General features: G+C 41.2%; 1 protein-coding gene across 1 annotated transcript in view; it reads right to left on the reverse strand.

Annotated features, from left to right (window-relative positions):
• Zzef1 (zinc finger ZZ-type and EF-hand domain containing 1) overlaps nt 1-23,143 on the reverse strand; it is a 114,122-nt gene that overhangs the window by 76,730 nt on the left and 14,249 nt on the right. The window contains exons 2-9 of the mRNA XM_051180065.1: nt 20,044-20,188; nt 16,509-16,703; nt 14,975-15,146; nt 14,029-14,228; nt 11,870-12,080; nt 6,287-6,403; nt 5,257-5,435; nt 2,883-2,981 (exon numbers count right to left, since the gene is read on the reverse strand). Coding sequence (XP_051036022.1) covers nt 2,883-2,981; nt 5,257-5,435; nt 6,287-6,403; nt 11,870-12,080; nt 14,029-14,228; nt 14,975-15,146; nt 16,509-16,703; nt 20,044-20,188 — 1,318 coding nt within the window. The remainder of the gene's footprint in view (nt 1-2,882; nt 2,982-5,256; nt 5,436-6,286; nt 6,404-11,869; nt 12,081-14,028; nt 14,229-14,974; nt 15,147-16,508; nt 16,704-20,043; nt 20,189-23,143) is intronic.

Consider the following 23,143-nt stretch of genomic DNA (forward strand, 5'->3'; position numbering starts at 1 on the left):
GTATCACCTTGACTAGTCAGTTGCTCCCTACCTGCCACAGACTTGAAAGATTGAGGCGTCTGTCCCTCCAGCTCCTACTGTTCAGTTATTCTTTAAAGACGCAAGCATTAGTGGCAATAACTTTCATTCAGAAGTTAAGGAACATCAGCTGTCTCAAATGTTAGAGCTGTGTGAGGAGTGTCTAGGAGAAATAGTGGGCTTCTGTCTACACCCCACATTTAAAACCACAACCAAAAACAGAAAATCTACCTTCCATAGTCCAAATCTAAAAGTTCTTCCATCCAAGGTAAAGAAAGTAGGAAGAGAAGATGGCTGGCAAAGGATCCAGGGAGAATAAGGAAGTATTCAAATCAGGCAAGGACAAAGCCAGCAAATGTGTCTTACAGACAAGGGAAGCCTGCACAGATTTTCAGACTGAACAGTGCTAAAAGCCCACATTGTAAGGCAGGTGGGAAATACTGTAAAGCATGTGGAGGAATACTTTACAGCAGTTTGGCAGATGCTGTAAAGCAGGTGGGGGGGTGCTGTAAAGCAGGTGGTGGAGGGATGCTGTAAAGCAGGTGGGGGGATGCTGTAAAGCAGGTGGGGGATGCTGTAAAGCAGGGGTGGGGGGATGCTGTAAAGCAGGTGGGGGATGCTGTAAAGCAGGGGTGGGGGGATGCTGTAAAGCAGGGGTGGGGGGATGCTGTAAAGCAGGTGGGGGATGCTGTAAAGCAGGTGGGGGGATGCTGTAAAGCAGGTGGGGGGATGCTGTAAAGCAGGTGGGGGATGCTGTAAAGCAGGGGTGGGGATGCTGTAAAGCAGGGGTGGGGGGATGCTGTAAAGCAGGGGTGGGGGATGCTGTAAAGCAGGGGTGGGGGGGATGCTGTAAAGCAGGTGGGGGGATGCTGTAAAGCAGGTGGGGGATGCTGTAAAGCAGGTGGGGGGATGCTGTAAAGCAGGTGGGGGGTGCTGTAAAGCAGGTGGGGGGTGCTGTAAAGCAGGGGTGGGGGATGCTGTAAAGCAGGTGGGGGGATGCTGTAAAGCGGGGGGGGGGGGATGCTGTAAAGCAGGTGGGGGATGCTGTAAAGCAGGTGGGGGGATGCTGTAAAGCAGGTGGGGGGATGCTGTAAAGCAGGTGGGGGATGCTGTAAAGCAGGTGGGGGGATGCTGTAAAGCAGGTGGGGGATGCTGTAAAGCAGGTGGGGGATGCTGTAAAGCAGGGGTGGGGGATGCTGTAAAGCAGGTGGAGGGATGCTGTAAAACATGTGAGGTCATCCTGAGCAACATAGTAAGATCCTCTCTCAAAACAAAATTAAGCCAAAAAGTCCACATTCTGGGGCCAGAAAATTACACTCCCACATGTAACAGAGACAAAAATTCCAATTCTTTAGAGTAGAGGGAAAATGCAGAGGATCCTTTGCAAAGCCATTTTTGACTTTGTAGGGTGAAGGAATGATAAAGAGGCAAAGGGCTGCCACCACTTCCTTCCAATATCCTACTGCACCCCCATCTTTGGGAGGGAGGTAAGTTAATGGCCTGCTGTGGCTTTCAGTGTGGAAGATATATGGATGCAATGAAGAAAAGCTCTTTGTGGAAGCTGAGAGCCTCAGAAGTGTAAGGAACCATCTTGTGCAATGTCTATTGCTTAAGAGGTCATCAAGGACAAGAGGTGTAACTGGGAGCCTCACTGGTGCCAAGAATGAACATAGGAAACAGGATGGGGAAGAGGCTATGCTGAAGATGTCAGAGCCTGCAGGCTCTGAGGGAAACAACAGCAAATCCAGAGCAGGAAGGCCAGGCCAGTGTTCACAGCAGCTGCAACAGGCCACCTTACTGAATCAGTAAGATTCAAAGCAGCATAGTGAACAGAAAAGAGACACAAGCAAGTGGCTACCAAGATAGAGAGGGAAAAGGCTCACAAATACACCTGCATGGGGAAAAGAGCCTAGAGAAGAACAAAGCACACACAAACATACATTTGTGCTGCAGGTGAAGAAGTTTCTTACAACACATCAGATGCCAGAGCAGCTGGAACGTTCTTTCTCTCAGAAACATGGGGCTAAGGACCCTTTGCCTTTCTCAACATTTTAAACCAACTCAACAGAAAGTCAATCTAAACTTATAAATAATTAAATGTGGTGATGCACACCTTTAATCCAGCACTGGGAGGCAGAGACAGGCAGATCTCTTGAGTTGGTCAGCTTGGTCTATAGCATGAGTTCCAAGACAGCCAAGGCTACAAAGAGAAACACTGTCTCAAAAAAAAAAAAAAAAAATTAAATGCAGTCACTTTTTCTGTTCCAAGAAAAGGAGCCAGCCCTTGCTTTTTTTAAAACTTCAATTTTAAATAGCCTCAGGCTGTCAAATATTAATGCTGTTACAGGTCACTACCCATCTAGACAACAGCTGAACTAGACAAGGTACAGAAAATGCTGCTGCCAACCTGAGGTGAAGACTAATGTCTTTGGTGACTCATGATTATAATCTCACTACCTAGGAAGCCGAAGCAAAAAGACTGTCTTGAGTTAAAGACTAGCCTGGGCTACATAATGGAACCCTGTCTCAAAACAACAAAATCCACTAACATAAGGGCAGAAGAGATGGCTTTAGTTACCAGCACTTGCTGTTCTTACAGAGCATTTAGATTCAGTTCCTAGTACCTACATGTGGGCTCACAACCAGAGGACATCCAGGAGATAGGATGCCCTCAAACTGGTCTAGGGCACTAAGCAAACATATGGTGCACATAGGTACACTAAGGCAAAACACTACTACACATTTTAAAATTTTTATTTTTAAACACACACCCAAAGCACCAACATCTGAAAATTTTCAAGGTCGAGTATGAGTTCACATAGCTGCCTCCTGTGCATACAAGCAACAGACCATCTAGCACTTACCATCTCTTGTCCATGGCTCCACAAGGAGGTTTTCAGGTCCTGACTTATCTTCTTTTCCTTTGACATCACAAGCCTGAAGAGTCAACTGGAGAGGTTTACCTGACCAAAGAAAAGATAGGGAAAGTATTAAGCTAGGTTCGCAGAAAGGAAGAAAGAAAGAAAGGAAGGAAGGAAGGAAGGAAGGAAGGAAAGAAGAAAGGAAAAAACAGAGGCAGCAATGTATGGCCCATGCTAGTCAGATTGCTAATATTTACCTGTATAAAAGGCAAAATAGGGGCCAGCAAGATGCTGCCAAATCTGATGACCTAAGTTTGATCCTTAGGATCCACATAGTGCAAGGAAAGAAATGACTCCTTCAAGTTCCTTATTTTCATATGGCTGACTTACTTATACATACATACACACACACACACACACACACACACACACACACACACACACACACACTTTTTAAAAATTGGGAGGAGATGCTTGTAGATGGCTCAGCAGTTAGTGCATACTGCTCTTCCAGAGAACCTGAGCCCAATTCCAAACACCCACATCAGGTGGCTCACAACTGTCTATAACTAAGCTCTGGGGATCTGATACTCTTTCTGGATGCTGAGGGTGTCTGTGCTCATGTCCACATTCCCAAACAAACATACACTACACTCACATAATTAAAGAATAATATAATAAAATAAATCTTAAAATATTTTAAACAAAAAAAGGTCAAGTAGGATGGTAATAGACAAAAGTCAATACTACCACTATGTGCTTTTCTTAAACAAAAAAGTATAACCTATGACTCGGAGTAAGGAGTGGTCTCTAAAGAAGTCACTTTTCAGAAACAAAGCACATCACAATATATAGATTAATACTATAGATTCAACATATGGAAAGATTTCTAAGATACTGTTTGAAGTAAAAAAATCAGTTTTGTTGAATCTGTACTTGAATATATAATGTTTTAGATCTTCTTTCTATACATTATCTGCAGGAGGGTGGTGAGATGGCTCAATGGTGCAAACCTAGAGAGCTGAAGTCAATCCCTGGAACCCATGGAGGAAGATGAGAACTGACTCCCCAAAGTTGTCCTCTGACCTCCATTCAGGCACTGTGGCAAATGTGCACATCCTCATATCATACAATAACATTAAAGTTTGGAGATTAAAAAAAAAATCAAATTTTGCTACAGCAAACTGAAAAATTGTTTTTAATAACAGGCAGGATGTGGTGGTGCATACCTTTACTCCCAGGATGCTGGAGGCAGAGGCAGGTAAGTTTGAGGCCAGCCTGGTCTACACATCAAGTTCCAGGCCAGCCAGAGCTATATAGTGAGACCCTGTCTGCAAACAAAAAAGTAAATAAATAGTAAATACCCACTAGCCTCTAGAACAGCCCAGAACTAACCATTGTTAGTCATGTGCATTCCTTGCCATATTCTTCATCTCTCCTCTGTTCTCTGTCCCAACAACGCCAATATGGATGGTGAATATTCCTGGAGAACACTTCAGCTTCTAGGTGCCACCTCAACTTCCCACCCAGCCATGCCTGTTTCTGGCCCACAGTTTCTCCAGAGACTTTGCTTGTGTGGAGAGAAACTGGATTCGTAAGACAATTGTCTAATTTTAAAAGCTAAACATAAAATAAACTGCAAAGCTGTATTATGTTGTACAAACACCATGGCGGGAATATCCTAGTAATGCCTGAAATGCTGAAGAGGATAAGATCAATCACTGAACTTAATGGAAGAAAATTGTGTCACTAGAGGCTGGCATGGCAAATATGTTGTTTCTCACAGCCAGGTTGCAACCATTGTGAACAGTTTTATTGGCATTGGGTTGAGATGTACTGGGGATCTCCTGCTAGGTCATCAACAAAGTGCTGAGATGGACCTAGGCAGTGAAAACAATGGCGGTATACACATATGTTCCTGAGCAGCTATGATGTGGATGCAGAGGAAAGCTTCTGAGGAAAAGATTCCTCTGCACCAGGTCTCAGTGAGCCCCTCCCTCCAGATGAGAAATACTCTAACTTCCCAATTCCCTCTAATTACATGATGACACATACCTGTACCTCACCAAAGATGGCTGTGTTCAAAATGGCTACCAGACCCGTCACTGTACTAGAAAATCCAAGACCCACTGTGGGACACTTGGATGTTTTCTGCCAACCTGCCATAAATGACCCATGGACACCCTCTTTCTCCTACCAATTCCAGAAAAAAGTTAATAATAGTCAGAGGATGTGTTCATCCAGGGATCATAGCACCACTATTACAACCCAGTCTACACACTATCCAGAAAGACCAAAAGAGGCCAAAGGGCACCTGGAAAGGGTAGCATTATGATTTGTCCACTGCTAGCATTTTCATCATGCCCAGGTCATTTACCATATTTCAGGAGCAGGTTCTGCCTGACAGATGCCATGGATGAAATGAGGGATGACGCATCATAGCGTGTGTCCAAGTGGTCAGTGATGGTGCACAGAGAGCTCATCACTTTGGCAATACTTCCTCTTGCTAGTGCAAAAGCCAGAAGAGTCAGTTCTACCTCTGGAGTAGAACAGCAGCTACAAAGAACAAGCAAAAAACTTTTCACTTCCTAAACACAAGAAAACCAGATAGCTCAAACCTATGCAGTCAGTCCCTGTAAATAAAATTAACCTGTTATGTGTTCTCTAAATGTTTACCAGAAATGTAGTTTCAAAATCCTTAAAATAACCCAAGGAAAATCAGAATCAACCCAAGGGCCAGAAAATTAAATCCTCACTTCTGAAACTTTAATAATACAAAGTAATTTATTAAGCCAAAATAAATAAGCTACTGCAGCCAGTCTCCATCAGGACTCCTGGGGATGAACTGGGCTGGACACAGAGCTAGGGTGCATTGCAGTACTTGAGAAGCATGAGAACTGCCAGATCCACCCCTTTTATACCTCTCTGCCTTTCCAAATACACCATAACGGAAACTTAAAGCTATCTATGTACCTCAGGATGGTTAATGTCTCAGGACTTGCTATAGAGAGTCAAATGTCTTCACACTGAGTATTCCATAAGTTATCAAGGTACCCTTTCCCAGTTCTATAGGCAAGTAGGCTTGTTTGTCCTATATGGAAGCAAGCTGACTGAAGGCTACAGGCTGGGGAGAAGAATGAATTAAGAGGCCTGCATCTTAGACTTGAACACATCTCTTCTAAAGAAATCAGAGGCTAACTTCCTCTGTACCCCAATTCTTAAAGCTGGGTAATACTGGAGGTTACCAGTGTTAATTGAATTAGGATGGATTATTTCACTTCCTCTTTGGTTACTAAAAATGAATCATTTTTAGTGGAAACATTCTTACAAACTTTTCTTAAGAACTGAATGAGCATATATGCCCTCTACCCCACACAAGTTGTTCACCTCAGCACCCTTGATTTTACCTAGTTATTCTTAGGAGGAAGCTGTCCACTTCTTCCAGAACATTGGGAGACAGGAAAGTTGAGAAGTCTGTAGATCCTGGTGAGAGGGACAGTGGTGGCATGTGCTGTAGGGCCTTCCTAGAGAAGCAATGTGTACAATCAGAGCAAAGCCAGACATGACAGTAGACAAAAGCGCACCATCAAATCTTATGCTGAAGACTCTTTTGAGCTAGGTGAGAGTATTCCTGTGAGGAGCCTTGTGCACAACATAAACTGAACTTGTGTATTTAGGAGTCACATAATAAACAGTTTTAGTAGGGTTTCACTTTTTTCCTTTTTTGGAAGAGTTCTATCCCACTGTGTAAAAACTTCCTTGACTCCCTGGAACTCATGTTAAGTGGTAAGAATAAAAGACGCAGGCTCATGAAAACTGCCCCCATGGTAGTACTGTGTGGGTTTAGTACAAAGTCTGTTTTGTACCAGAACATTAGTATCTATTGTATCTAAAGAGGTGTCATGAATTTTATTGATTACTGGGGAGATCAGCACCATCATGTTTCCTGTGCCTGTTGTGGTCTTTTGGCCTTTTCAACTTAATGTGATTACTGGGTACTCACTGTTCACTGAGTACTCGAGTGTACCACGAAACACTTGAAGGTATGCCAGGAATGTACAAAAACATCCTAAACCAAGCATGATAGCTCACATCAGAATTATATAGACTGAGGCAGGAAGATCACAAGTTTGAGGTCAGCCTGGGTTACATGGTGAGGCCTTGTCTCAAATAAAGAACCCAATTCTAGAATTGATCATCCTTTATCATCATCATCATCATCATCATCATCATCACCACCACCACCACCATAGCTTTCATTTTTATTTTTTGTGCATGAATATGTATGCAGGTATATGAGAGAAATTGAGATCTGCATGTGTTCATACATAAAAAGACCACTGCCTGAGAAGACCAGAGGGGGTATCAGATGCCATGGAGCTGGAGTTACTGGTGACTATGAGCTCCCTGACAGGGTCCTGGGAACTGACCAACAGTCCTCTGTAGGAGCAGAGAGCACTCTTAACCACTAAACCATCTCTCTAGTCTATTACTATTTGTGTTATTTATTTAGGATAGAGGGTTTTTATATGCTTGTTTGGTTTTTGGCAGTCCTAGAGATTGAACCTAGGGCTTCTTACATGCTAGGCAGAGTATCAGCCCTTTATTTTGTTTTTCTTGAGACAGGATCTTGTTATGTAGCCCAGGCTGAGCTTAAACTCACTACATAGTCCAGGCTGGTTTCCAATTCATGGCACTCCTCTTGCCCCAGCCTCATGAGTACTGAATTACAGGTGTATGGTACCATGCCTGACAATTTCTGCATTTAAAATACAGACAATAGAGCAACCTAACACTACATCAGCTTCCCCTCTGCTCTGGTTTTCTCTGCCTGCCTGCCAGTCATTTGGGGCTGTGCTAGCAACTATGCTCAGATGCAAGTGTCAATAAAGGCAAAACCACATAGTCATCAGTGGATCAGTGGGGTTCATTTTCTCTCACACAAGTAAACACTCACTCTGCCCTAAAAAAAAAAAAAAAATCACTCTGCCATAAATATATTTTTAATTATTTCTCCTCAAAGCACAGTTTTTATTTTGTAATACTTTTAGATAACTGATCTTTTATAAATAAGGAGAAGTAAAAGTACTATTACATATATATTAAGATAATGGGGCAAAAATATTCTTCAATAAACTGGTACATCATCAAAAAAACAAAAAACAACAACTAAGGTACAGGGCCAGGCATGGTGGCCCATAGCCTTAATCCCAGCATTCAGGAGGCAGAGGTAGGCAGGTCCCTATGAGTTCAAGGACAGCCTGATCTACATAGTAAGTTCCAGGACAGCCAGGGCTATGTAGAGAGACCCTGTCTCAAAACAAGCAAACAAGCAAATAAAAAAAAAAAAAAAACAACAAAAACTGAGATAGAAGCTCTTCCCCTCTCGCTTCCTGAAAACCCAGTGCACACTGGTGGAGCTGTGGGTGGCCTATGCTTGGGTATGGAGCCTGGGCAGAGTGAGATAGATAGCTACACAAAGGGACAGACCAGTAATGGAATGAAAGTGCCAATTAGAATGAGGGGGTGGCATGACACGGGGTATAGGAATTTGGGGGACAAAAAGGGACCTGGGGCAAGGGTGCTTACAGCAGTGGCTCTATTAATGGCACTGGAGCAGGAAGGCTCTGTGGAGGTTTTCTGCAAGGGCAGGGGCAAGGAACCCTGGTTATGTAAAGGAAGACTAGGAAAATAAGTAAGATGATGCATGAAAAACAACAGGAGTCACTTCTTACCATCAGAGAAGGAAAGGACACATCAGAGAGAACACTAGAACGGATCCCATGCTGCTGAATTGGAGATGGAAATACTCACATAAACTTCATTCTTAGTATTAGAGATGCAGAAATACAGGTGTGAATACACGCATGTGTCTATCTTTTATTTTGATGTAAATGTGAGTTTGCTGGCTGTGTCTACTGAAAGAACCTGGGCGAAGTAACAACTTTATAATAATGAGCTGAGTTTCAAAATAATTTTCTTCAAGGACCTTGCTTGGGCAGTAACAGAGCATAGCCCTGTCTGAAAGAAGAAAAAAAAAAAAAAAAAAAAAAAAAGGAAGAAAGGGAACTATTTTTGTAATGACAATTCTAAAGAACAATGAGGAGCTAGACAGACAGACAGAAATAAACAGATAAAATAAAAAAGGACACAAAAATGCAGAGTGAAGGGGTTGCTACCAACTAAACCAGGGACTGTGTGAGCATCATAACTGTGGTTAGGGAGGGCTAGAGAGATGGTCCAGGGGTTAAAAGCACTTGTTTTTGCCAAGGTGCTGAGTTTTGTTCCTGGCACCAACAGTGGGTGGCTTACAACTGCCTACAACTCCAGTTTCAAGGGATCCAAGAATCTCTTCTGGCCTCTGTGGGCACTGTACATATGTGGTATACACATAGACAAACAAGCACACAAAAAACAAAGGTGTTTTAAAAACTGTGGTTAAGGGTAATGGTGGCCTATGCCTTTAATCCCAGCACTTGGGAGGCAAGGGCCTATGGTTCCCTGCGAGTTCGAGACCAGCCTGGTCTACAGAGTGAGTTCCAGGATAGCCAGGGCTATACAGAGAAACCTTGTCTTGAAAAATTGAAAGACAAATAAGCAAGCAAACAAACAAACAAAAAAAAATGGTTAACTATATGCCAGTATATAAAACAGGGATCTGGGGATCAATATGTAAAATAATAAATAAATAATATAGGGGTCTGTAAATCCTTAATGTAAACAAAAAGTTTGATGGGGGTGGGGTTTACATGGCCATGAAGTACCTTCTTATCAAAAAATTGATTATAAAAGAAAAAAATTATTCTAGAGTTGAAAAATCTAGCAAAGGTCAAAGTTGACACCAGCAGCTTTAAGAATAGGACAATCTGCTGCTTGTGCCACCAGATGGAATGCAATGAGAGCTTAGTACCACTTCTATGACATTCCTGCTCAAGATACAAAACAGCCAGACCTAGTGGCACACACTTGGGATCCAAGCACTTGGGAGGCAGAGACAGGAGGATTGTGCGTTGCAGGCCAGTCTAGTTACATAGTAAGACTCTCTCAATCAAGCAAAATGAAATTAAAAAAAAAAAAATTCCAAATCTGCTTGGGAGGAAACATCTGATGCACCAGAATCACAAGGCACTCTTCAAAATAGCTGACTTGTAATTTCAGAGGGGTCAGTGTTGTGTCGGGTGTTTGGTTCACACTGGTCTGTTGAAGAAATGGGGTCACTTTTAGATGGTTATACCCTTTGTGGCTGCAGCTTCTGGTGAACTGATTGACTGTAGCTTTGTGAAAGGCTTTTTTATTGTTATAATTTATACCTTGGCAAATCTATTTCCACATCCCAAAACCTCTTATCCAAAGGGACAGATACCAAAGCAATTCCCAGGCATCTCAAGTTTTCTGAGTCCTCCTACAACCAAGTTTTACATAGACTTTGAACCTTTAGGAAACTCTCAGGTAAGATTTACATACTTTAAAAAGAAGGTACAGGACTCAAAAGGCAGATCAAAGCCAGGTACTAACACTTGGCAATCAAACCAGCTGCAAGTTCTGTGGGAATTCTCTCTATAGTCAAGATCATTAAAGTCAAGGAAAGGCTGAGGAATTGTTCTAGATTCAGGGAAACTAAAGAGATATGACATCGAAATGCAAAATCTAACTCAGGACTAGATCTTCCTGCTAAAGGACTTCCCTGGGACAACTTGAAAACCCAAATGGAATTTTAGGGTTACACATTATTAATGTCCTCATTTGGTGGTTTCACAACATGTTTATAGGGAACATATTATTAAAGTATTTGGGAACAACAGGGTAACAAATTACTATCATATGGCAGGGGGCAAAATATTCTTTGATTATTCTTACCATGTTTCTCTAAGTTTAAAAGGGTTAATTAAACATGATTTTAGAGATGGAGGTTCTCTGTGTACTCCTGGCTGTTTTGGAATCAGCTCTGTAGAGCAAACAGGCCATGAACTCAGGGATCCACTTGTCTTGGCCTTCCAAGTGTTTGAATTAAATGGATGCACCACTGTCACTCTTAATAAGGCTAAAAAAAATTGTTTTTATTTTGTGTACCTGTTTGTCTGTGTGTACACTATGTGTACATGCCCAGCAATAAAAATGATTTAAAGATAGGACTGAAGGATAGGGGTTGGCAACACCTTCCCTACAGATTCAGTATTGCCAGTAGTGTTAGTTGCTGACAAGTTGTACTAAACAACACTAATCTCAAAAGTGGACAGGAGAATAAATATCAGATGCCTCCTTTATGCCCATACTTGAGTTATACTAATGATGCATTCTGTTATTGAACCCACACACAATACACTAGCAATTCATTACTAAAAAACAACCTTTTTTAAGAAAAACAGGGTCATACTAAGTAGCCCTGTCTGGCTGGAACTTGCCATAAAGAGCAGACTCACTTCAAACTTGTAGCAATCCCACCTACACCTCTCCAGTGCTGGGAGGGAGCTGTAGCTGTTGTACTACATGTTGCTACTTGACTGTGGGGACCCTTCAACAAGAGAATAAATTAGTTTAGTATCTTTGAAAATTTAACTCACTAGTCCAAAGACCTGGGTCCTAACTGACTCATCTCTGCCTGGTTGTGTGACTGGATGCTAACTAGATCCTCACCTTCAATAGGAGGGTGACTTACAGAGCACTTCAGTGTCTACAGGCAAAACAAGAGCCAGCATTTGAAAATGCTCTGTCTCATAGTAAATGTTACAGAAATGAATAACTGTTCCTGATGCATAAGGAGTGGAGCAGAGACAGCATGGATAGCTTCAGGTCAGGGAACTAACAAGCTAATAGAGAAAGACACTGGAGGAACTGTGTCAGCAGGGCAGAAGGTGGAACAGACACTTTTTCAGTCTACAAAGTCAGAACATCAATCAGAATGGGGCAGAGCCTGAGGCAGGGTAGTCAGGATGCAAACTGGAGGCTGAAGAAGAAATGCACTGTGACAGCATAGAACCAGAGTGACTTACTGAGTATTGTGCAGCACTGTCTGGACAAAGGCAGGATTTGTCTCCATAGAAGCTGTCACCAGAGATGTCAGCAGAGACCAGTACCATATTGCAGAGGCGTCGGAGACTGAGACTCCAGATTTCTTAACTCTCTGAAAGCCAATAGCCCTCAGACCATGAATCCTAGTGTCACACCCATCACTAAGACAACGCTTTATGTTTATCTGGACATCTGTTGAACACAAACAAGTTCAGCATTAGATTAATGTCTTTAAAGGGTCAGCAAATGGTAGGCTCTCAACTAAAAGCAAAATGAAAAATTATAAAGATATATTTTAGTAACAGAAATAAAATGTGTATGATGAAACAACCTGTAACAAAAGCACTGATGAATCACAATTTGTAAGAATAATGTGTAAACTTAGGAGTGGTATATAATAAAGCTTCTTCAGAACCCTATGAATCTTGGAAACTATATAGAATTTTATAAATTTCCACACATCTAGAAATTTGAACATTTCTAGAATTCTTTCTAGAGTTTCTAGAATCTATTAAGTCAGTATCTGACTTATAGACAGTTGTGAGAAGGTCTTTTTAACAACCAAGTCCAAATACAGGATGCAGACATGACTCACTTTCAGACATCATAAATGCTTAGATGGTTGAAGGAGGGAAGACATTTAAAAGGACACAACTTAGAGGAAAGATTGCCACAGCCGAAGGTAGAAAGCTTCTATTCTACAAGTGTAACTACTTCTTTGTGTAGGACTGCTCAGCTCCTTTGAGCAAAGTAAAAGCACTTTTAGCCCAGCAAAGTATTAAAAGAAATGAGACAAGACATGCAGCATGCTGGCTCCCTAAATGAAACAAGGGTAGCAAGAAAAAAAAAAAAATCTCAAAACCGTTATTTCCAAAATGCTATGTATCAACAATTTTATAATATAAAAAATTGAAAACATGTCCAAGAACAAAGGGTAGGTTAGAATTGAGACATTTACAACTCTTGAAAAAAAGGTATCATCATTCTATGTTGTGGAATAATCTTTTTGTAGATTGTGAAGATGTGTCACTTGGATTGGTTTAATAAAAGCTAAATGGCCAAGAGCTAGGCACAATTTTCAGGGTAGAGAGAATGCTGGGAAGAAGGCAGAGTCACCAGCCAGATGGGTAAGACGTGCAGGAGGACAGAGAAATGCCACAAGTCACATGGCAACATGTCAATGAATAAAAATGGATTAATTTAAGTTAAAAGAGCTAGTGGGGGCTGGGCTGTGGTGGCACATGCCTTTAATCCCAGTGCTCAGGAAGCAGAGGCAGGCAGATCTCTGTGAGTTCAAGACCAGTCTGGTCTACAGAGCAACTTCCAGAACAGCCAGGACTGTTACACAGAGAAACCCTGTCTTGAAAAACCAAAAAGAAAAAAAAAAGAAAGAAAAAGAAGAGCTAGTAGGACAAGCCTAAGCATCTGCTTTCATAATTAGTAAGTCCCCAGGTCATGACTTGGGAGCTGGTTAAGGGACAGAAAAATCCACCTACAACTATATGAGATGTCTACACATTAAAAGTACATAAGATCCTGCCCTGGTGACACACACCTTTAATCCCAGCACTTGGGAAGCAGTGGCAGGTAGATCTCTCTTAAGTGCGAGGCCAACCTGGACTACATAGAGAGTTCCAGGATTGCCAGAGTTAGATGGTGAGATCCTATCTCAAGACAAAAACAAAAACAATGAAAATACAAAAAAAAAAAAAAAAAAAATGTGAGCAGAATATTATAATCTTTGGGAGATGCTATGTATATGCAAATATATAAAATTCTATCTTTTTATATGTGTGCATATATAAACACACACACACAAATTCATAAACATAAGAAGTGGTCTGGAAAGAACCATACCAAAGCAGCAGTGACTTGACAACCTGTGTGGCCTAAGATTTTGGATATGTTTTTGTCTGTCCATAGTTGTTAGTTTTCCAGTAAGAAATAACAATATACTTTTAATTACAAAAAAGCTTTATAATTTTTTATATATTTAGAATTACTTAATAAATAAAGTAGTGATGCTTTCCCTCTGGGTGTAACAAAAGCAAATCAAATCTCAAAACTTCAGAGACCTTCTTAAAGCTTACAACAAATCCCTACCATCCCTTCCCTCACAACCCACTTCTACTGGACTCACAGAGCTGACTGATGTTGGCATTTTCTAGCAGTGTTACATAGCCAGTGACATTGCTGGGGATGTGCACATCTCGTACTTCCTGCAGATCACTGGCAGTCCTTCCCACAGCCACTGTCACTTGCTGTGGCATGTAGCTCTGGTCAGTGGCAGCCACTGCAATGGACAGATGCCTAAGCACAACATCTGGCTTCATCTTCAAACTGGAAAACAGAACACAGAAACCACCCATGTTTACATGGCCTAAGCACTGGTGGGGCCACAAGTCCCATCTCTGGACCTTGCATTTAATATATGTAAAAGAGGATTTTTTTTTTTTTTTTTTTTTTTTTTTTTTTTTTTGAGACAGTGTTTCTCTGTATAGCTCTAGCTGATCTGGAACTTGCTCTGTAGGATGAGCTGGCCTCAAACTCACAGAGATCCATCTTGAGTGCTACGATTAAAGACATGTGTCACCACCACTTGGCTAAGATGGATTTCTAAAGGACTAACCTGAGATGCTAGCAATGCATTAAAAAGTTGTATGTATGGCCTTCCTAAATCTCTTCAAAGCTATTCTGTTAGGCTAATCTTATATTTCCTTTTAAGATATTAGTATAAGCAGGAATGGACAACATAAACATTTCAATAAAATCCTTTTACTAACCAAGAAGCAATTCTAAACTGCATTCAAAAAGCTGAGTGTACCTCTCATTTATAGGTGAGCTAAGAGGAAACAGCTGGGCAGTGGTGGTGCACACCTTTAATCCCAGCACTTGGGAGGTAGAGGCAGGTGTATCTCTATGAGTTTGAGGCCAGCCTGGACTACAGAATGAGTTCCAAGACAGCCAAGGCTACACAGAGAAACTCTATCTTGAAAAATGGAGGAAAAAAAAAAACGAGTAAACAGGTAAAGATTTTTGTTTGTACCTCCTGGAAGATTTTAAAAAGTAAAACGTGTACTACCCACCGTATCCAGTGTGAGCGGGCACTACCATCTGACTGCCAGTAGGATGATGTTTCTCCATTTGTCATCCTGTAGATGTCTGCAGGGTTGGAGGATGTTTCTATATAAGCATAGCACTTTGTTACCGACTTGAGTTTATCCATTTCTGGGCTTCTGGCTAGGTCTCCAGGGCTTTCTGCAGGAAAACATCAGAGTTTAGCTATTTCACAAAGGGAAAAAGAAAATAGTCATTTAAAGTATCTAACAGAAGCATGCTTATTATTCTGGCACCAAACCAAACATTCCTTAAAAGACTTCTTCCCAAAACACCACCTTCTCATTGACTACATCATGATGCCAAATCACTTCTATCTTTATAAAGCCATGCCAAAAAATAAATTCTTTACACTTAACTTTTTAATTAGGCTTTTATCTTTAATCATATTTTATTTATTTACTTATTTGAAGTTAAGTAAATTTATTTGTGTGTGTGCATGTGTCAGTAATTACACACATGCTATATAGTACAGATGTAGAGATCAGAGGACAAATTGCTTTTCTCTTTCTACAATGTGGGTTCTGGGGAAGAAACTCAGGTTATCAATCTTGGTCACAAGTACCTTCAGCTGTTGAGCCATCTTGCTGGCCCAAATGAGGCTTTTGAAGCTACTTACAGTACTGAGTATTTTCTGGTCTTATTCTCTCCCATTTTCTTCCTGGTTAATAGTCTGATTTTTTGTTTTGTTTTTTAGTGTTTCAAGACAGAGTCTCTCCTTGTAAGAGCCCTGTCTGTCCTAGAATTTGCTCTATAGACCAGGCTGGCCTTGAACTCACAGAAATCTACCTGTCTCTGCGTCCCAAATTCTGGGTTTAAAAGATGTATGCCATCACTGCCCAGCAAGGGTCTGTTTTTTAAAAAATTAAGTTATTTATTATTTACACATTTGCAGTGTATACATACATATATACACCTGTAACAACTAATATTTACTTGGGTGTTTACTGACATGGGTCAAAGAGTTAAGTAATTGACCAAGAACAGTTACAAAAAGAAAAAAACTCAGCCAAATGGGCCATTAATAGAAAACATATTTTGCTTTTTTTTTTCTGGGAGAAATCTTAAAGTGTTATACAGTATACCCTACTAATCTTTTTTCTTTCTTTTTTTAAATGAGTGGAAGTCAGAAAATACATTTCAAGAGTCCTCACTTTCCACCTTTCTGAGAGGCAAGGTCTTTCTTGTTTCCACTGTTGCATTGGATACTCGGGCTAGCTAGCCTACAAGTTTCCAGTTGACTCTCCTGTCTGTGCTTTCATCTCAATACTGGGATGCTGGGACTATAGATGTGCACCACGTATCTGGCTTTTTATACAACTCTGTGGATCAAACTCAGGTCATCAGACATGCAGACAAGAAGGCAGGGAGAACATTCTTAGGCTATAAACTGGTTAAGTATTTTCAGAAATACAGGCACAGAGAAGATCTGGCTCACCTTATTACTAAACACTACAAGAGACAATGGGAGAGTGTTTTCATGGGATTCTTTCATGCACATACCCTTTTCTTTTTGTACCAGCTGATCCAGAGACTCCTTCAGAACTGATGATCGCATGGTGCACATGTTATTGCAGTGGTCTAACATTGGGTAGGGAATCACCATGCTAGAGATCCGATTGCGATGCAGGAAGCGCAATATCATTGATGAGTGAGTGCCAAGGCCCTCCTTTGACTCTGAAAATATGTCGATGAAACCTAAAGACATAAAATCCATTTTTGATGTTTTGGTGAAGTCATCACAATAGTTCCCACATCCTGTGCCTGTTGCTCCCTCTGAAATGGCTAAATTAAAAGTAGCCATTAGCTTTACTGAAATTTTGAGCTTCAACTATTTAAAAGTATAAGTAGGTCTTAAAGAAATGAACTAGCAACAATCTCAAGAACTTATTTTAGGAACTAGAGAAACAGCTTAGCAGTTAGAAAAATAAAAATTTTAATGATATTTTCAATTTTATCTTATATGTATAAGTTCTGCTTACATGTACATATGTGCACTGTATGTCTGGGGCCCACAGAGGCCAGCAAAGGGCATTGATCCCTTGGAACTTAGTGCTTATTCTGATGTCCTAACAACAACAAAACATCCACTTCCATTGCCAGTTTCTGGAAGAATTTTATAGAGATGTAAGGAACTTGACATATACTGTCTCACTTGGTCCTCACAATACGTAGCATATTGTCCAGGGATGGTGAAGGTCCAGGAAGGCTTGCTTTACAACAGAGTGGAAATACAACTTAGATGACCATAAAAGAGCAAGAAGGCAGGTGGGGAACATTCCTCTACTCTCTCCCTCCTCAGGCTCTTCTTGCCAGGCTAGGCCCACCCCCCAATGTATGACTCATTTGAGGCCTTCTCTCCATCTTTTCTTCAGCCTCAACACCTCCTGCTCAGATGCCCACTTAGATGATCTAAGTGACTACCCATATGTCACCTGCCTCTCATGTACCATTATCCTAAGTAATCTTATGAAGACATGACACAAGACCACACCTGCCACTGTTTAGAATCTTTTTCTGGATCCTTATAACCTATATATAACCTCAAACTGAGGTTGCTATAATCTAGAAGCACCAGGTAAAGTGAGGCAAGGAGAAACATAGCATAGCAGCTTTTCTGGAAGCAGAGACATATTTGTAGATTTGGGGTGTTATTTTTTTCCCACTTTTTAAATGGGTCATAATGAAAAGGTCACATAATTGTATTATTTGACAAATTTTCTCAAGTTCTAGAGACCTATGTGAACAGCCTCAGATCAAGACACCAGCAGTCACTAGGGTCTTGAGTTTAAAAGAAGGACAGGTTCATTAGAAAAGAACAAAACCCTGCAGTCACTTTTTGGATAAAGCAATAGGCCAAAAAGATATTCTGTGCTTAAAGCAGCCTGTTTTGGTTATATGGCCTACTCAAACCCCAGAGAGAGCTGATTTCTACTCAAAATCTAGGCAACCCCTACCCACAGCAGGATGAGGCTTCATATCCATGATGCTGCTGAACCTGCATGGATTTGCTCAGAACCCAAACCTAACAGACTGCTGCACATGACCACACCTAACAGACTGCTGCATATGACCACACCTAATAACAGACTGCCCCACATGACCACACCTAATAACAGACTGCTGCACATGATTACACACACACACACACACACACACACACACACACACACAGAGAGAGAGAAATTCTGTAAAGGAAAATATTTTCAGTCTTAGAAAGGTTCTGCAAAGGAATTATTTCAATGAACTCTATGCATCAACAGTGAAATACAATGAAAACAAGTTTCAATGTGGGAGGACATTTGAGGGGATTAGGAAACTATTTGATGCCACCATAGAGATGACCTCAGCTTTCAAGGGTTTGAGACTGTGATGATTCTTTCATGTTGGATATTATTACATATTTTTGAGTTGAAAACTTTAAGTAATGAGTATATACTATGTGAGTACTTCGGGGCATAGACCTTTCTCCATCAGGCACCCAATGCAGCAGGCATTACCCACTGGTGGACTCCCTTACCTACCCCTCCTGCAAAATCTCTCTGAGGCTCAGGGGATAGCTCAGGAGCACAATGATTGCCTAGGATTTTCGACATCCTGCTGTGATCCTCAGAACACTAATGCACATACACATAATCTGAGGAATCTAGATCATGCTACCCACATATTTGTAATGTAAAGGTGGGAGTGACTATACATACTGTGATATGTTAACTAAATGGAATTCAAAGTTCAGCTTAACTACCATGACACTACAAAAAACAGTACTATGTACAAGCTACATACAATGCCCTACAAGAATTACATAATGAAAGACAACAAAACATTCATTCTCCATTAAGAAGCAGACATTATCCTTCCCTGGCCCAAAACATCACTCAGCAGGTCAGAAGGTTTAACAGCAATCAGATTTACAGTCTGCCAAGTCTATCCTGCCTTTACTCCTGCTGGGAGACACTAGGTATTGCCATTTGGTATACAGAACAGGCAAAGTTCTTAGGTTAAATTGTGTGCAATGTTATTTCCCTTTCAAATTGAACTGTCATCTCACTTGAAAAAATGAAGGGCAAATTACTCTGATGCTATCTTTATATGAGTCTGAGTCACCATGGAAATCATCTAACCACACAGACTAGGCTGGGGATATAGTGATATATAGCACTTGCTTAACACATACAAGGCCAGAAGTACACATGGGGGAGGTAGGGGACAGAGAGAGGGGGAAGAGAGAGAGAGGGAGAGGGAGAGAGAGAGAGGAGAGACAGAGGAGGAAGAGAGACAGAGAGAGAACGAACATGAGCACCAGAAAACTAAATAAACAAATAAGCAAAAAACTGTAAAGCCAATATTTTTCGAATGTACAACAGGTAAAAGCATCACTGCTTAGTTATTAGCAATTCTTACTTTACAAAAGTTTCAGAGTAAAAGCTTTAGAAAACAACAATAAAATATTTAACACGTGCAAAAAATAAAATGTGAGGACATAGCAAAAATAAGAGAAGGTCCCTGCTCTGATGGAGCTCACAGTATTAGAAAGAAGACAGACAATGATGAAATCAGTTCATTTATTACAATGATATTATGTTGCAAAAAAACAGAAAAAAGAAAATAAAAGAACAGCGATGCAAAAGAGAAAGGCAGGATGCTATGAGAACACACAGCATGGGCTGGGCCAGGCACACTTCTTAAGGAAGTAAATAAGCAGATCTACTGGAGGCAGCCTCTTGACCAAGGGGGAAAAAAAAAAACAGAAAACTGCCCAGCCATATCACTGTTGAGGAATGGAAGTGATGATTTCACAAATTTCACTCAGCTCAGGTGTCTAATGAATGCTTTGGCAGAATTCACAGTGCCACAGCTGGGCCAATCTCAGTTTACAGCACAACAAAGTTCATTTTGGTTCTAAGCCTTGTGCAGTGGCAGTGCTACAGCCAACAGAGCTTAGCCTAGGTGCCGTTAATCCTAACTGAAAACACTGTGGTTCTAAGAGAACATCTTGAGCCTTCAGCATTCACGTGAGCATTCAGCATCCACCTACCTGGAACAAGAGAGCAGGCTTGTAGTTGTCTGATGACATGGCTCAGCTCCCCCTGCAGATTGGCACCACTGGAGTTCTTGAGGGCCTCCAACATATTCTCAGCATCAACTGTCCCATCACCCTCTGCATCAAACTGGGCAAAGGCCTACAAAGATAAGAGACACATATATGTATAAATGTGTGTGTGTGTGTGTGTATTCATTCATTTCATTCAATGAACAAAAAATTCAGGATAGTAGGCTCTTTATGTTTTGCAAGATATGTGTATGCATAATTTTATAACCTCATTTCCCCTCCAAGGCAGTAATTCTTTGACATCTCCAAATAATCTCAGAAGAAAGCATTCACTGCAAGTTTTTTCAATAGTTGTAAACTGTTATAATTTGAATAGAAATGTCCCTTATATGTCCATATGTTTTAACATTTGGTCCCTGGCTGGTGGTGCTGGTTTGGAAAGTTGTATACCTTCAGGAAGTAGAGCCTGGCTGGAGAATGTGGGTTGCTGTGGACAGGACCTGAGCTTTTATAGTAGCCTGGCCTCTCTTTCTGTCCTTTTTTTTTTTTTTTTTTTTTTTTTTTTGCTTCCTCCTGATTGTAGACTTAATGTGACCTCATGTGTTTACTGACAGGCATTCCCTGCCTGGATGGACTGTAGCCTTTCTCAGACTGAATCAAAACAAACCCTTCCCCCTTGAGTCTTTTCTTGATAGGGGGCTTGTTCACAGCAACAAAAGATGTAAAGTATAGACAATATCAAACAGCAAAAATTTGAAAGAACTGGGTACTCAAAACAAGTGCTACTTTGGTCTACTGTTTCAGTACTTTTAATCATTGTGGACTAAACTCCTTTCCTATATTGGGCTGTTTGGGAAACTTGGTTCAACATGGGACTTAGTCTGAATGCTGGTCTGTCTGACAGCTGTGTGCATGTGAGTTTTTTGATCTGAAAGATAAGTGAGTTCTCACATTTACGGGCTGCTGCCTGGACAAAGTACACTGGAACAGAGTCCCATACAATTAAATCCACTAGCAGATCAGTGATTGTTTTCCAATCCACAACCTCTGACCCTGTCACATTCTACAGGACATCCTCACAGAACTATGTCCTTTCTCTCAATCTCAGCCCCTGTGCCCTGGTTTTTCTGTCCTGTTGCTGATACATGCGCTCACATACCTCCTCACTGCTAGAGTCTCCTGATCTTTCCAAGTGAGCCTCTCTTTCTCAAAACTTGGGTCCCCTTTCCTTACTCCTCTGCTCCATAAAACAGGAAAAGAACCTATCTTCCTTTCCTACTGGCCAACAGTGCTTTATTCATTAACCAGTATGAGAAACATATACAGAATGACATCTCCCATCATGAACCCACCAAGGTTCTGTGATGGACACAATGCATCCATTTCTATCCCATCACAGACATATGAATGGTATAGTATTCAAAAAGGAACAAATATGCATTCCTACATTTGCAACCAGACACCCTGGGCATGAATGCAGGGTGAGAGAGAATTTAGAAATAATGTGCCAATGGGGGGTGGGGGAATCACAGCATTATTTCTATCTTTATTCAGCCTGACAAACTATCCAAAAAGTGAACAGGAGCAAAGATTACACTAACTGTACACTGTACAAGAGGAGAGCTCCATCCCATACCCTGTGAAGAACAGGTTTTTGTGAAGTATGTGTTAGTAGAGATAGTTCTAGAGATTAAACTAGGGGCCTTGCTCACACCAGGCAATTGCTCTAGTACCACGGCATGTCTGCAAACCAGGGAATCTTTACAGTGGAAAGGGTAAGTGGGAGTCTTAGTTGGGGTTACTATTGCTGTGATGAAACACCATGACCAAAACCAAGCTGAGGAGGAAAGAGATTATTAGGCTTACACTTCCACATCATATTCCATCATTGAAGGAAGCCAGGACAGGAACTGAAACAGGGCAGGAACCTGGAGGCAGAAGTTGAAGCAGAGGCCTTGGAGGGGAGCTGCTTATTAGATTACTCTAAGCATTACATGGCTTGCCCAGTCTATTTTCTTATAGAATCCAAGGCCACCGGTCCAAGAATGGCCCCACCCACATTGAGCTAGGCCTCCCACATCAATCACTAATTTAAAAAATGTCCTACAGAATTGCTGACAGCCCAATCTTATGAAGGCCTTTTCTCAATAAAGATTGCTTCCTCTCAAATGACTATAGCTTGTGTCGACACAAAACTAGCCAGCACAAGTGACCTCTGGTCAATTTACACATACCACTATTAAGACACATCACTGTTAAATCACAACCTTTCCTTACTTGTTCATACCCAAGATCATACAATGATATCACAATATAAAAACATTTTACAAACTTTAAAAGTCTTACAGTCTTACAATTTCTAACACATTAAAAGTTCAGTCTCTTTTAAAAAAAAAAACAAATGTCTCTTTTAAAGTTGAACGTCTCTCAAAAGCAGCTAGTGACATTCCCGAGGGAAGTTTGAGGGTCACTCAAAGCCCCTATCAGTCCACTGCAAATCTGAGTTAAGAATCTGTGGTTCTGGTCATCTGTGATTAACAAGAGACCAGAACCACTGAAGTGAAACCTCTGCTTTGCTATAACAATGGAGCTGGTCAGCTGGTGCTGAGACATTAGTGATGATTAAGAGAGCAACATCATTTAGGTAAAATCTTCTGAGAAGGTTTTCCTCAGAGTTACAACACAGAAGCTGTGTCCCAGAAGTAGCCAAGGTTTCATCTTGTGCTAGCAGCTGCACTTGGTAATTTAAGAGTCGTCCAGGTGGTACTGAGTCTTAGTTAGCACTGTATGGCAGAACTGGAGTCCCTGAAGAGGACCCAGGAGAGAGAGGCTATTGGTCAAAGTACAGCCCAATTGCAGTAAACAAAAGGCCAGCCTTACCATGGGACAACCACCAAGGACAACAGCAGATGTGGAGCTAAGCTTGCTGAGCCTAGGGTACAATCTGTGTGGGCTGCAGAGGGCAGAACCAGAGAAGTGACCTGAGACCTACACTGCAGAATTCTAGAAAAAACGTTAGAGTTGGTAGAAATAGGTACACCTGCTACAGTGAAGGTGTCTGGCGAGAAGCCCATTTAGAAAGCAG

The sequence above is a fragment of the Phodopus roborovskii genome, unplaced genomic scaffold (assembly GCF_943737965.1).
Source record: "Phodopus roborovskii unplaced genomic scaffold, PHOROB, whole genome shotgun sequence".
NCBI classification, from domain to species: Eukaryota; Metazoa; Chordata; class Mammalia; order Rodentia; family Cricetidae; genus Phodopus; species Phodopus roborovskii.